Below are 13,708 nucleotides of genomic sequence, written 5' to 3'. Positions count from 1 at the left end.
ACGACGGAGCGCAGACTCTCACGAGCACGAGCACGAGGGGCGTGCTCTCCGAGAAGAGGCGAAGAGGGTGACCCACTAGAAGGCGCTGAAGAGGACGGCCCATTACAACGTTCCAATGCTTCTCTACAGTACGTATGTTTTACTGGGAAGCCAGTAACATGCATTGCCATTTTGCTGAGCATCTTTTGTACTTTTATTACTGCCGAATCAAGGAGCGTCAGCGATTGGCAATCCTCTTTTAAAAGAGACATTACAGCTTTTTCAGAGCAGTGATGTTAAAACAATGTCTTGAAAAGGGGGAACACTGCCTAAACACAATCGTGAGACTCGTACTAATGTCATCGCAACGAAGAGTGGTGCATGAGGCATTAGCCCACTGCGCCACCATACAAACTGTAGTAGTGCCTAATAGGCTGCGTTTTGTTAACATGCTGGATGGTAATTTAATAATTCCTATTGTCTAATTTGAATGTAATGATAAACACTTCCTCTCAAATGCCATTCCTTGTTATGTCATAACGATCACACTTTAATAAGCATCTGCCATGTTTTCTTTAGCTTAGTACGTCTGTCTCTACGCCATATGATGATGGTAGGTTTTAGTGGCGCAAGGGCAACTCAGGCCAAAGAGTGACAAACACAGGGTTACGTGTACACCACATGAAAAGCAGTGAAACCTATTATTGTATTCAGCCACTTCTGTTTGCAGTTCTGCCACAAGCATTTCTAGTAGCAAGTTTAAAGCTCGAATATGGTTCCAGTGGATTCTGATTAATGTCCAGGTTGGGGCGATGCTGCAGTCATGCTGCAGCAGTATGCTTCGCCGTCGACTTCTGGACCCAAGTCAGTTCTGGCAGTGCTGCTCCAACTGATTTTCCGTGTCAGAGGGTGAAGCCTCGCCAGAAAAAGGTGAGGAACCATGGGAATTCACTGTATATTCAGAGAATGTGCGATAGATAACGCTATTAACTTCGCAAACAACGTCATGCATTCTGCTGTTTTAATTTTGACCATTACGTGCACATCAATGGTACTTTTCAGATTCAAGCGACGAAATCAAAGGAGCTGTCATTCAAACGGCACACTTATGGTGTTCAGCCAACAGTGCCAACAAAGAGGAAGGGCACACTGCCACGTGGCTTTCCAGATGCGGACAGCTTTATGCAAAAACTGCGAGAGGTGAGTACTTGATATTGCTGGCCTTTCAGGGAGCATGCGCCATAGCCTCGGCAGTTCAAGCACCATAACCTTGGCAACCTTCATTACAGGTTGCTCCACGTGCCCGAGTTTTCACATTAACCACGTGCCGACCAAGGAACGAAGCAGCAGAAGAAATGCCACTGGATGAAGATCTTTTTACAGATGTCCTGGCAGTGACTGCAGAGTTCCCGCTGTCGGCATTGACTGCAACGTTCCTGTCCCGCAGGGGACTGCAGTGCGAAAATGTTGCTGAATTAGCACAGATAGTGATGGAGAAGCTGACGATTACAGAGGATGATGCGAGGACTATTGAACTAACCACAAGAAGTCAGCGAGACAGCCCCCTTTGGTTTTTGCACCGAAAAGGAAGGGTGACGGCTTCTATATTTAGCGATGTTTGTCGCTCAAAGAAAGTGCACTGCAGCACATTAATAAACCGGATCTTTAGCCCACGGTTTATTAATGTGCCTGCAGTGCAGTACGGCATCATCAATGAACCTGTCGCGAAGGAGAGGCTGCTGAATCACTTGCAGCAGCACCACATTAATGCAAGAATTGAAGACTGCGGTTTAATGATTAACCCAAAGTACCCTCTCCTGGGTTGCAGTCCTGACGGAATTTTCAAGTGCAACTGCCACGAACCAGCACTAGTCGAAATCAAGTGCTTGTACAGCCTCAGGGACTGTAACCCAGGAGATCTGATTGCACAGGGCCAGCTGAAAAAGGACTTTTGCCTTGATTCTGCCAGAAGGCTGAAACAGAGTCACTCTTACTATTACCAAGTGCAGGCCCAGCTGCACCTCAACTTGCATAACATAAGAAAGTGCTACTTTTATGTACATATTGAGAACGGTGGGCACCTGGTAGTGGTAGAGAGAGAGGAAGACTTTATGCACATGCACACTGCGAGCGTGTACAGTTTCATACGAGAGATTGTCATGCCAAGAATTATTCTCGGCAATACAGTCTAGACAGTGCAAGCACGTTTTAAGTATGCTTAGCCATAGGGTATGACAGCTGCCTATGTTTTTTAATTGTTCGCCGTGATTTGGCATGGTAAAGTAGGCAGTGCGAGTAAATGTAATAATGCAATCAGATTTACATTTACGATGAAAAGTAATGTTTTAGAAATAATTGTGAGGTTCGTTCACTTCAATTAATAGATGAGATTTTACATGCTAAAAACACAAATGAATATGAGTCTTGCCACAGTATGGGACTCTAATGTATTTTTGACCGCCAGAGGTTCTTTGATGTACACCTAAATCTAAGTACACGGGAGTTCTTGCATTTCGCGCTACCAAAGAAGGTGATTCTTGTTCACTGTGTTTACTCTACATGTCGCCATGTTCTTATGTCCTAACTTACTGTTTTCAGTGAAACTTGTCTACTGTGTTTACCCTTCATATCCGTTGTGCTTGTTCACTTACGTACTCTGATATGTAAGGCTCATCCAGTGCTTTTACATTGCACGTCCCCATGTTCTTGCGTGCTAAGTTGCTGCAGATGGTGAAACTAGTCTACTACATTTACCCTGCACATCCCTTGTGCTTGTTCACTTAAATTCTGTGATATGTAAGGCTCCTCTACTGCAGAGGGTGAAACTAGTCTACTGCATTTACTCTGCACATCTCTTGTGCTCGTTTTAAATACTTTGATATGTAAGGCTCATCTACTGCAGGGGGTGAAACTAGTCTACGGCATTTACCCTGCACATCTGTTGTGCTTGTTCACTTAAATACTGTGATATGTAAGGCTCATCCACTGCAGGGAGTGAAACTGGTCTACTGCATTTACCCTGCACATCTCTTGTGCTTGTTCACTTAAATACTGTGATATGTAAGGCTTATCTGCTGCAGGGGGTGAAACTAGCCTATTGCTTCATCATATGAAACAGTGCGGGCACACGGGACTAGGCACACGGACTATCTAGTACCATGTGCTCGCGCTGCTTCCTCTGATGAAGCCATGCCAACAAGTTCATGTTGATACCCTCTTATAGTCTACTGCATTTACCCTGCACATCCCTTGTGCTTGTTCACAAATACTGTGATATATAAGTCCCGTCTACTTCATTTATATTGAACGTACCCGTGTTCTTGCGTGCTAAGTTACTGTTGAGGGCTAAACTTGTCTACTGTACTTACCCTGCACATCTGTTGTGCTTATTCACTTAACTGCTGTGGTAGGTAAGGCTATCTAGTGCATTTACATTGCCCATCCCCATGTTCTTGCGTGCTAAGTTACTGTTGAGGGTGAAACTTGTGTACTGCGTTTATCCTGCACATCCCCTTTGCTTGTGTGCTATGTTCCTGCGGCAGGTGAGGCTTGTTTACTGCATTTATGCTGTACATCCCCTATGTTTGTGTGTAACCTTCCATAGGCAGATGCAAAGTTTCATAGGCTACGCCACTGATATGTCATATGATTAAAATATGCAATTTTTAGCCCTGCTCTTTTTCACATGTCTATGCCACTGTAAAATTGACAGCATAGCAAGAAGGTGCTCATGAATTAGTCAACCTACCCTCCTCCACATGACAACAAAATTCGACATGGTACTTACCCTTCTTAGACAGTGGTGGACACATGTTCGTCAAACCAGCCACAACAAAGGTTATCTCATCGTAGATGTCGACAAGACTGTGCTGCACTGTATCAGTCATTATACGCCACTTCTTTATGTGGCCGATCGCGCGTTCCACAATGATGCGGGATGAAAAAATCCTCCTTGATGTGGTGACCTCCTGTCCTGGTAGTTGGACTCGGCTCTTGACAAAACTGGGCGTTATCAGCTGCACATTTCTTTCATAAAATTCTTCAAAAAGCAAGAATCCACGCTCTGCCAGAACTTGGTCTCCACTTTCAAGATGCTCCATAAATCCTGGGAAAACCATCATTTATATTTTGTTCATACATAACTTGGGTTATGCTGAGCCAGTCACAAAATTTGTAATTTTACCAACGAACAAAGCAGCAGTGTGGGCAATTTGATGAGCTTATCATGACACAAGGCAAGCGAAAACGAGCAGAAAGGAACTCATGCTCAGGTTAGTAGAGGAAATGTAGTGCGTGCATTTACAACGCAAAAAGGGTGCGTGTGGAACTCACCACTTGACAATGTCAGTTCTTTGTCAGATATTCTGCCTCCACATGTTTTTGACACAAACATTACAGCGCCGTGTGGATTAACAGCAACCAGATGTTTCAGTGTGGTGTTCTGTTTGCATGTGCTCCGTACCACTTGCTGCTCGTCCAGGTTAAGCAGCCTAAAATGAGAATCAATTTCAGCAACAATGTCAAGAGTTGGACAAGTCGGCATAGTCGGCAAAAAATGTAGAGCTCACTCAGGCTCGCTCATAAAATATATTTAGCCCTTAGAGCTCACTCAGACTCAGATTCACCAAAATGTTCCTCAACCGGACTCGCTTGGACTCAGACTCACTGAATTTTTTCTCAGCCGGACTCACTCGGACTCAAACTCACCAACATATTGTTCACGTGGACTCGCTCAGATTCAGACTCACGGCTGTATCTGAGTATGCGTGAGTTGACTCATGAGTCCGTGAGCGTGTAATTGGCTTTTTGGACCATGGTTTCAATGCTTTTTAACACCAATATCTCGAATAATTGGGGCGCTACTTGGCGCTTTTTGATTTCGTACCTTCAGGTATAAATTATCAGTGGTTGCAATCCAGTAAGGACATTTTTATTGAAAGAGATGACTCACACGAGTTATTTTTATCCAGAACTTTTTATAAAAGAGTTGGCGAGGGGAAATTCAAGACATCTGCCAACCCTCTCTCTCGTAACTCAAGCCTCTGATCAATAAATATTGAGCTGGCGTATGTATGCTAATGCTTCGAAGTATACGTGTGAATCGACGGCAGTTTATATATGTGAGCCGACACGAGGCTGATAGTAATACTGAAGTTGAATAGATAGCACCATAGGTTGGCAAAAAAGTGTAGAGCTCACTCAGACTCACTCAAGAAATATATTTTGCGCTTAGGGCTCACTCAGACTCAAACTCGCCAAAATTTTCCTCAAATGGATTCACTCGGACTTCGACTCACTAAAGTTTTCCTCAACTGGACTCACTCGGACTCGCTCAGACTCGCGGCTCGATCTGAGTGAGTCGACTCATGAGTGAGTTTGCCGGCCTATGCAAGTCAGTACATGATTGAAGTGAAAAATTAGCTAAAAACACAACGGTTGCCTTCTTTTTCTTTGTCTGTTGTGTTTTTAGCTGGTTTTTCAGCGTCAAGCAATTTTAATTATAAATCTTGTAGAAAGCACTTATAGGGAAAAGGTTTCCAAAACATGCCTTGCCACGTGCACCTCGGTGCAGTCGATGATTGCCCGAAGCCTAGGAAAATGCTTCAGCTCTTTTTCAGTCAACCAGCTCTCGCATACTTCACGGGTTGGGAACTTGATCAGGTCTTTGCACAAATGGAACATGCTGTCAAGTACAGTCCTGAAACTCTGGCTTACTGTCCTGGGATCTAAACTAAACCGGTACGCCAGGTCTCTGAAGGGAACGTTGAGCCGCAGCTTCATCAAAAAATGTAAGGAGCTGTAGATGATGCGGAAACTTCTTTCGGGCTGTTGGCAATATGGGCACAATGCTTGACAAAATGGCAAAAAACACAGCCTTTGGGAGACCTGTAAAAGCAACATGACACTGGTAATGTTTGTGGTGAAAACAGGCAGGCAAAACATTGAATTTTTGTAGGAGTGGCACATAACAACTTCTTCAAGCATGGCACTCTGTTCAACATTCATACAAGCAAAAAGGCTGTTACCCTGACCTGTGTAAAACTGGACCTTTGCTTCGCTCATATGTTTCACAACGTTCCGATCTTGTTCTTCCACATGCCGTGAGCTTTCGCGCTTGAGCTCCTCGGCGGTAAATCTTAACTTCCTTACTTCTTCTTTCAAACGCTGGTAGGAGTCGCACACAGCAGTGTCAGCGTCCGTCTGCACTTCTGTCGATCTATCAGCGAAACGCGCGCATGTTAATGTGTACACAGTGCACTGCACCGAACAACCTCAACTAATCGAGAGCTCATACACAAACCTTGCATTGCTTGTAGCATGGATGTAGGATGGCACTTCGTCTTCGTCGTCCTGAATATCGTGATAAGAGTCGTCTCCCGGTGAATTCATCGCTTCGTCCACTGTTTGGTCTGCAGTGGTGCCCTGCGCGCACAACGTCGGCTGCTGTTGCCTCGCACATTCCCGCTTTTGCGCCAGAGATGCACGCCGCACGTAACTGCAGAACGAAATCACTGCTTACAGAATCCGAAAAGTGCACGAATTAGTTTTGCATTACCTCTCTTTCCTCTTTCGTGCAGCTTCAATTGCCCTTTCATTGTAGCGGAATGAAGACGGCACGTAATCCACATGCTGAGGATCCTTGCTGGGTGCACCTGTTTATCTGATTGATTATTAAAAAGGAGGTTGTGGCACTAGAATGTAAGTGGACGAAGTTATTCGCCAAAACACTTGCCTGTGACGAAATGATCTTCACATATTCTAGCTCCCACGTGCGGTATCCAGAGCTTGCCGGTCGCGGTCGCTCGTTTGACGGCGACCGCCAATTTACGCTTGAGCGCTTCGTTCCATGGAAAACGAAACATTTTCTTCCTTTTTAAGGAAGCATTCGCGCACCCTAAAGCCGAGCAGCCAACCATAATACGTCACAGAAGCGTGTTTTCTTCGCAACCAGCGGGAAATCGCGCAGCAGACACTGTATAAACACGGCCGATCGAAGCTGCCCCAGGTAACCCTCGAACCGGAAGTCGGGTGCAGACGACAGCGACATTTTGCTATCCACCTATTAGAGCGTCAGCTCTCAGGCGTTCCGTTTCCTGCATTGAGGCGGCATCGCCGTTGGCGTCGGGGGGGGGGGGGGGGGGGGGGCGGCGTCAATAGAGTTTCCTAAAATGACCAGAGGGAACTCTTGGCGCTGCGGAATCGTGCAGCGCACCATGGGAATTGATGGGTAGTAGCACGGATTTGCCTAGTCTTCGTGCTTGTGGGCTTCGAACGCACTTGTGGCTTTGTTTATTGCTATGTTCAGGTTTTCTTTCGGATAAAAGAATGGATCGTTGTGAACTTCGTGACCAATTTGAATCGGTGAGCCTAAAGAAGTTAAAGTGGTGAAGTGAAACTGCTGACTTTTGCTCAACTCGTTTTGCGACAAAGCGGATGCAGGCCACGCGGAGCAAACGGAGCTGAAAGAACGAAGTTTAGACAAATCCGTGTACTACCCATGATTCCCATGCTGGCTGAAGCGCGAATGCATTGCAGCTCCCATAGACACTAGCGCCAGAGTTCCCTCTAGTAAGTATTGTAGGAAACTCTATGGGCGGCGTAACCGATAGCGCGAACGAGGACGAAAGAGAGGGAACGCGGAGTCTGTATACTCGGGGACAACATTCTGTGGCAACGAAGGGATAAGCTACGGGGGCGGAGCGTCCTGCACATGTACTGCTACGCGAAGTAGTCCGGTTTGGCGCGCAGTCTCGCAACGCCGTGGAAAGTGATGGCTAGCGTTGCATTTCCACGCAACGCTGCTTAGCGTCTACGTACGGGTAAAAGGCGCGACTTTTTCAAGCACGCAAAAAACGCAAAGTGACAACGCATAAAGTAAAAGAAATACAATTATCTCGCTCCTGTGCGCTGCGTTCCGTCTCAAAAGCTACATGTAGAAAATGAAGGAGTATTTTATATCTCACGCAGAAAATACGGACGCAATTGTGGGACTCCATTCATTAGCGGTAGGATACGTGCATTGTGGCTCTGTAGCTTTCCCTTCATTGCCACAGAAAGTTGTCCCCGAGTATAGATATCACGAGATACTGGCCTCTAACCTCGCTTTCTTTCTCTGTCGCGCGCGCTGGCCCTTCGGTCGGAGCTAGTGCGCATGCAGAGCTGGCACGTGCCTGCGGCTGGCTTCGCTTGTCGTAACGGGGCTGTGGGCGTTTCACTTGGTTCGCGACAGCTGCAATGCACAGAGTACCTGCAGAAACTTTTGACAACTCTTACCCCAAACGATCCTTTTAAATGCGAAGCATTTCTTAGCGAACTTCTGCGACTTTGACCGTATCTATCTATCTATCTATCTATCTATCTATCTATCTATCTAGCCGCCTACGACTTGTGCTCTCCTGGTCGCTTGGTTAATCGAATGTGCACGAAAATTGGTATGGCGTAACATGACTGTAGACGAACATAAATGACAAGTCATAACATGACAATCATGACATGAATGTCATGCAGCATGATTTACATGCTACGCTCATGGTGCGCTGGCGGCCGTTTCGCTAGCTTGATATACACCAAAATTGGTATCTTGTGACGTGACTGTGTGACCAACATAAATAACACGAGTTAACATGAAAATCATGACACGCATGTCATGTACAGCATGACTTACGTGCCACGCTCATGGTGCGCTGGCGGCCGTTCGCTAGCTTTATATACACCAAAATTGGTATCTTGTGACGTGACCGTGTGACGAACATAAATAACACGAGTTATCATGAAAATCATGACACGCATGTCATGTACAGCATGACTTACGTGCCACGCTCATGGGCGCTGGCGGCCGTTTCGCTAGCTTGATATCCACAATATTGGTCTCTTCTGACGTGACCGTGTGACGAACATAAATAACACGAGTTATCCATGAAAATCATGACACGCATGTCATGTACAGCATGACTTACGTGCCACGCTCATGGTGCGCTGGCGGCCGTTTCGCTAGCTTGATATACACCAATATTGGTCTCTTCCGACGTGACCGTGTGACGAACATAAATAACACGAGTTATCATGAAAATCATGACACGCATGTCATGTACAGCATGACTTACGTGCCACGCTCATGGGGCGCTGGCGGCCGTTTCGCTAGCTTGATATACACCAATCTTGGTCTCTTCCGACGTGACCGTGTGACGAACATAAATAACACGAGTTATCATGAAAATCATGACACGCATGTCATGTACAGCATGACTTACGTGCCACGCTCATGGGCGCTGGCGGCCGTTTCGCTAGATTGATACACCAAAATTGGTATCTTGCGCGACGTGACCGTGTGACGAACATAAATAACACGAGTTATCATGAAAATCATGACACGCATGTCATGTACAGCATCACTTACGTGCCACGCTCATGGCGCGCTGGTGGCCGTTTCGCTAGCTTGATCTACCCGGAATTGGTCTTGCGCGACGTGACTGTGTGACAAACATAAAAACACGAGTTAACATGAAAATCATGACCGCATGTCATGTACAGCATGACTTACGTACCACGCTCATGGTGCGCTGGCGGCCGTTTCGCTAGCTTGATATACACCAAATTGGTCTCTTCCGACGTGACCGTGTGACGAACATAATAACACGAGTTATCATGAAAATCATGACACGCATGTCATGTACAGCATGACTTACGTGCCACGCTCATGGGGCGCTGGCGGCCGTTTCGCTAGATTGATAATACACCAAAATTGGTATCTTGCGACGTGACCGTGTGACGAACATAATAACACGAGTTATCATGAAAATCATGACACGCATGTCATGTACAGCATGACTTACGTGCCACGCTCATGGCGCGCTGGTGGCCGTTTCGCTAGCTTGATCTACCCGGAATTGGTCTTGCGCGACGTGACTGTGTGACAAACTAAAAACACGAGTTTAACATGAAAATCATGACACGCATGTCATGTACAGCATGACTTACGTACCACGCATGGTGCGCTGGCGGCCGTTTCGCTAGCTTGATATACACCAATATTGGTCTCTTCCGACGTGACCGCGTGACGAACATAAATAACACAAGTTAACATGAAAATCATGACACGCATGTCATTACAGCATGACTTACGTGCCACGCTCATGGGGCGCTGGCGGCCGTTTCGCTAGATTGATATACACCAAAATTGGTATCTTGCGACGTGACCGTGTGACGAACATAAATAACACGAGTTAACATTAAAGTCATGACACACATGTCATGTACAGCATGACTTACGTGCCACGCTCATGGTGCGCTGGCGGCCGTTCTCTAGGTTGATCGACCCCCAAGTTGGTAATGCGCGACGTTACTGTGTGACGAACATAAATAATAGGAGTTAACATGAAAACCATGACACGCATTTTCCTCAGTAACATACAAGACGATGTATGCAGCTCTTTGCTGGCTGCTTCGCATTACATCGATTCCCACTATGCGTGGGATCTGCCGGCTTTTTTTTGGTCCGAAGCTCAAAGGAGGTGGTTCAACTTCTACAGGAGGGTCTACCCGCTGATACAAAGGCATTTTCCGTGGACGTGGAAGAACTATTCTACTCGATTCCACACAAGGAACTTTACAGTGCGGTGAAAGAATGTGTTGAGCACAACGGTGAGGTGGCTTTTCAAACGAAGCAGGTGTGAGTACCGAACTTTTTTTGAACTTTGAACTTCTACTTGAACTCCACCGCCATATGCCATGATATAATTACTATGTTCAAAAGAAAGGAATTTGTATAGGGTCTTTGGTTGCACCGGTGCTCAGTGACATCTATCTTGCCTCTGTTGACCGCAGACTTGGTGCTTCTGTGTCATCGCAAGGAATAGTTAGAATATTAAGATATGTCGACGATTATTTAGTGCTCGTCACCGCCCAGAACGACAAGGTTTTTGATAACAAGGTTTCAGCTATTATAGCTGAGTTCCGGCTGGCTTCCGATGGTCTGACATTTACGCACGAGAAGCCGGCTAATGGCAGCTTACAATTCCTAGACTTGCGTCTATTCTTTACTAGCAACCACGTGTGTTGGATGTACACACCAAGAACTACCAAGGCCTTACTGCCGTATGAAAGTGCCCATTCTAAGATAACAAAACGAGCAATTGTGTCCTTGTGTTGTCGGTCCGCTCTGGAAAAATCATGCCACCATAAGATAAAAGAAAGCCTAGCGCTCCAGGAGGCACGCTTGGTCAAGGCGGGATACCCTTCAACTGTGATTTTAAGCTCTTGTGAACGGCTGCTACAGAGCAGAAGGGCAGTAGTAAAAGTAACGAAAATGTGACTGAAAGTAGACGAGTGCACGTAATGCCCTACATACATCGCGTGTCGCATAATATGAAAAAGGTAGCCAACCGTATGGGGTAAAAACGGTTTTTTCGGCTCCGTGCAAGTTGGCAAAAGTATGTTCCATGATGCCAAAGGTTTGCGCGTGCCGTGTAGTAAGCGGCATGTTGATCCCGCTGTAGAGTGCGTAACAGGTGTGGTATACCAAATACCCCTGTCCTGTGGCCAGTGCTACATTGGACAGACGGGACGCTGCTTCAATGAGAGGGCGCGAGAGCACAGTCTAGCTGTGCGCTCCCACACCGGAGGCCATCTCGATTTACGCTGTAGGAGATGTGGTTGTTCGCCGAAACTAAAGGAGACCCGAATATTGTACAAGTCTAATGACAAGATGGAAAGGGAATTAATAGAGGCCTTCTTCATTGCGCGAAGCGACAATTGCGTTAGCATGCCTTCACTGACATTGCTCCCGAAGGAGCAGCAATTTTTAGATGGTTTTATGTAATCAGACGTTCATTTGTGTTTTATTTTCTTGTTTGCTACTTCAGCGCATGTTACTGATCATACTCTACCCGCATATCACTATCACCACATGTTTGCAGGTTGGCGTTTGCGCGGTGGACCTTAGATAAGGTTTCAAATTTTTGTTGCTCTTAGTTTTCCGCTTTATTGGTTCTTATATTTGTTAGGTTTTTTATGCACGTGTCAGGCAGATGTTGATTCAAACTTTTTAACGGCTTTGGCCTTCCGTTTATTCAGTTAAGTTTTGCGCCCGTCCTGTCCACTTACCTTCGTCCTTGTTCTTTCGCGCGACCCTAACTATGTGTTCACCTGTGCACAACTAGCCCAAATGAGAGCTTTACTGCACAGAGTATATAGTGTGCGTAGCACTCGAGCGCTGGCAGTTTCTGTGGCAATATGTAACGAAGTTACATTGCTACAACTGCGGATAGTCAAACTTCAAATACAGCTGGCGTTGCCCGAACACGAGGCTGCGCTCGGCGAATTAGGCAGTATCGTAATCGCCCGTGAATTCCTTAATTTGTCATAGCTTAAGTCGTCGTTTCAGTTGTTCATCAGCACAACATATTCTGCACGTAAAAATCCGTTTGAGGGGCACTTTTCCATTGTATGTTTGACTTGTCACTGGCCCATGTGCCGAACTTTAAATGGCTGAAATGAAAAAGAAGCTGGCATAAACAGCCTCCTGTGAAATAGCTGCCAGACAGGACGACCCGGGGACCTAAGCCAAGCTCTTAAAAAATACCCTGGGCAGGCGCAGGTGGGCTCTGCCCCCCCCATGAGGCAGTCCGGGGGGGGGGGGCAAGCCCCCCAGCCCCCCGTACCCTCCGCCTATGTTAGTGCGCATTCCCTGCATCATTCTCAAACATCTGGGACACATTCGTATGCAAATTCAGATGTGAAAAGTTCCTGTTTCTGTGCATTTCGTCCACTCTCTTCTTACGCTAGGAATGTGCTGGCGGGTTCGGTGCTGCGACGTGGTCAAGAGCGAGGTGACATCATGGCTCACCGCTTTTTCGAATCACTGAATGCGCTCTGCCGAAATGTACTGTCGACATCCTTTGGATGAACGCATCGAGAATAGCTCCCCAGAAGTTTTAGTATCTTTTTCTTCTCCAGAAATATCACGAGTATTGCCTGACCCTAACGTTGCCGCGTCCTCCAGCCTAAAGGGCGACTCTCCAACTCGCTGGATAGCATATTCTTGGAGTCTTGGGCCTAGTACACTGTGCATAAATAAATTAAATAGATAAGTAATATATATATCTCGGTGCGTTAGTAGACGTTTTCCTTTATTCTTACTCGAGTAAATCGATAAATAATAACAAGTAAAGAGAATGGCAAACATAGAATATAGCTGAGCTAGCTGGTAGGTATTCATGTTAAGAAGACATGACGTGGAAACACGGATATAAGAGAAAAGTCGAGAGAGTGACAGCTATCGCTCACGTAGACCACTACTCGCACTTGATTGACAGGTATGACTCTTACGTGGGGATGCGCAGATAAGTGTTTGTGTCTACCTTCGGTTCCGCCGTTGTGTGTTTTCAGTTGTTAGCGGCGTTTTTGGTGTCTTCACTACTCTCCTGTGTCCGTGTTTGCACGCCTGCTTTTATAAAGTGCCCCTAAGAGCCTCTGAAAATACAAAAAAACACAAGAACAACAAGCGCGTTATTCTCTCTTGGCGTTTCTTGTCTTTTGGTGCACTCGTGATGCCAGAACAGTGATTCACGTGACATCATCAGGGTACATACTCTCGACTGGTCCATATACGAGAAATACAGTTGTGAATTATCTCCCATACTGCTTGCTATGCAGCCGCCCCCCGCTCTGCTTCTCTCGCACGACTATCGTGCGCGATAACTGATTTCGCTCCATTTTTGTGCGTTAAGAC

General features: G+C 46.2%; 1 protein-coding gene and 1 long non-coding RNA gene across 2 annotated transcripts; both read right to left on the bottom strand.

Moving 5' to 3' along the window:
* Nucleotides 1–3,930: 3,930 nt before the first annotated feature.
* Nucleotides 3,931–4,519, bottom strand: LOC125759233 (uncharacterized). Its single transcript, XR_007416809.1, has 2 exons — nt 4,312–4,519; nt 3,931–4,084 (listed from the first exon to the last, which is right to left on the bottom strand). It is a non-coding gene; the product is annotated as an uncharacterized LOC125759233 (long non-coding RNA).
* Nucleotides 4,520–5,525: 1,006 nt separating this feature from the next.
* On the bottom strand, nt 5,526–6,630 carry LOC125759232 (uncharacterized). The gene is made up of 4 exons (XM_049417637.1): nt 6,536–6,630; nt 6,281–6,475; nt 6,012–6,196; nt 5,526–5,865 (listed from the first exon to the last, which is right to left on the bottom strand). Exons 2-4 carry the CDS (start codon nt 6,367–6,369, stop codon nt 5,711–5,713), a joined length of 429 nt encoding a protein of 142 aa, XP_049273594.1. The 5' UTR covers nt 6,370–6,475; nt 6,536–6,630; the 3' UTR covers nt 5,526–5,710.
* Between the last annotated feature and the right edge of the window lie 7,078 nt (nt 6,631–13,708).

This window comes from Rhipicephalus sanguineus, chromosome 7, assembly GCF_013339695.2.
Source record: "Rhipicephalus sanguineus isolate Rsan-2018 chromosome 7, BIME_Rsan_1.4, whole genome shotgun sequence".
In the NCBI taxonomy this organism is placed as follows: Eukaryota; Metazoa; Arthropoda; class Arachnida; order Ixodida; family Ixodidae; genus Rhipicephalus; species Rhipicephalus sanguineus.
Note: the sequence above shows the minus strand (reverse complement) of the source record. Positions and strands in the feature narration are given on the sequence as shown.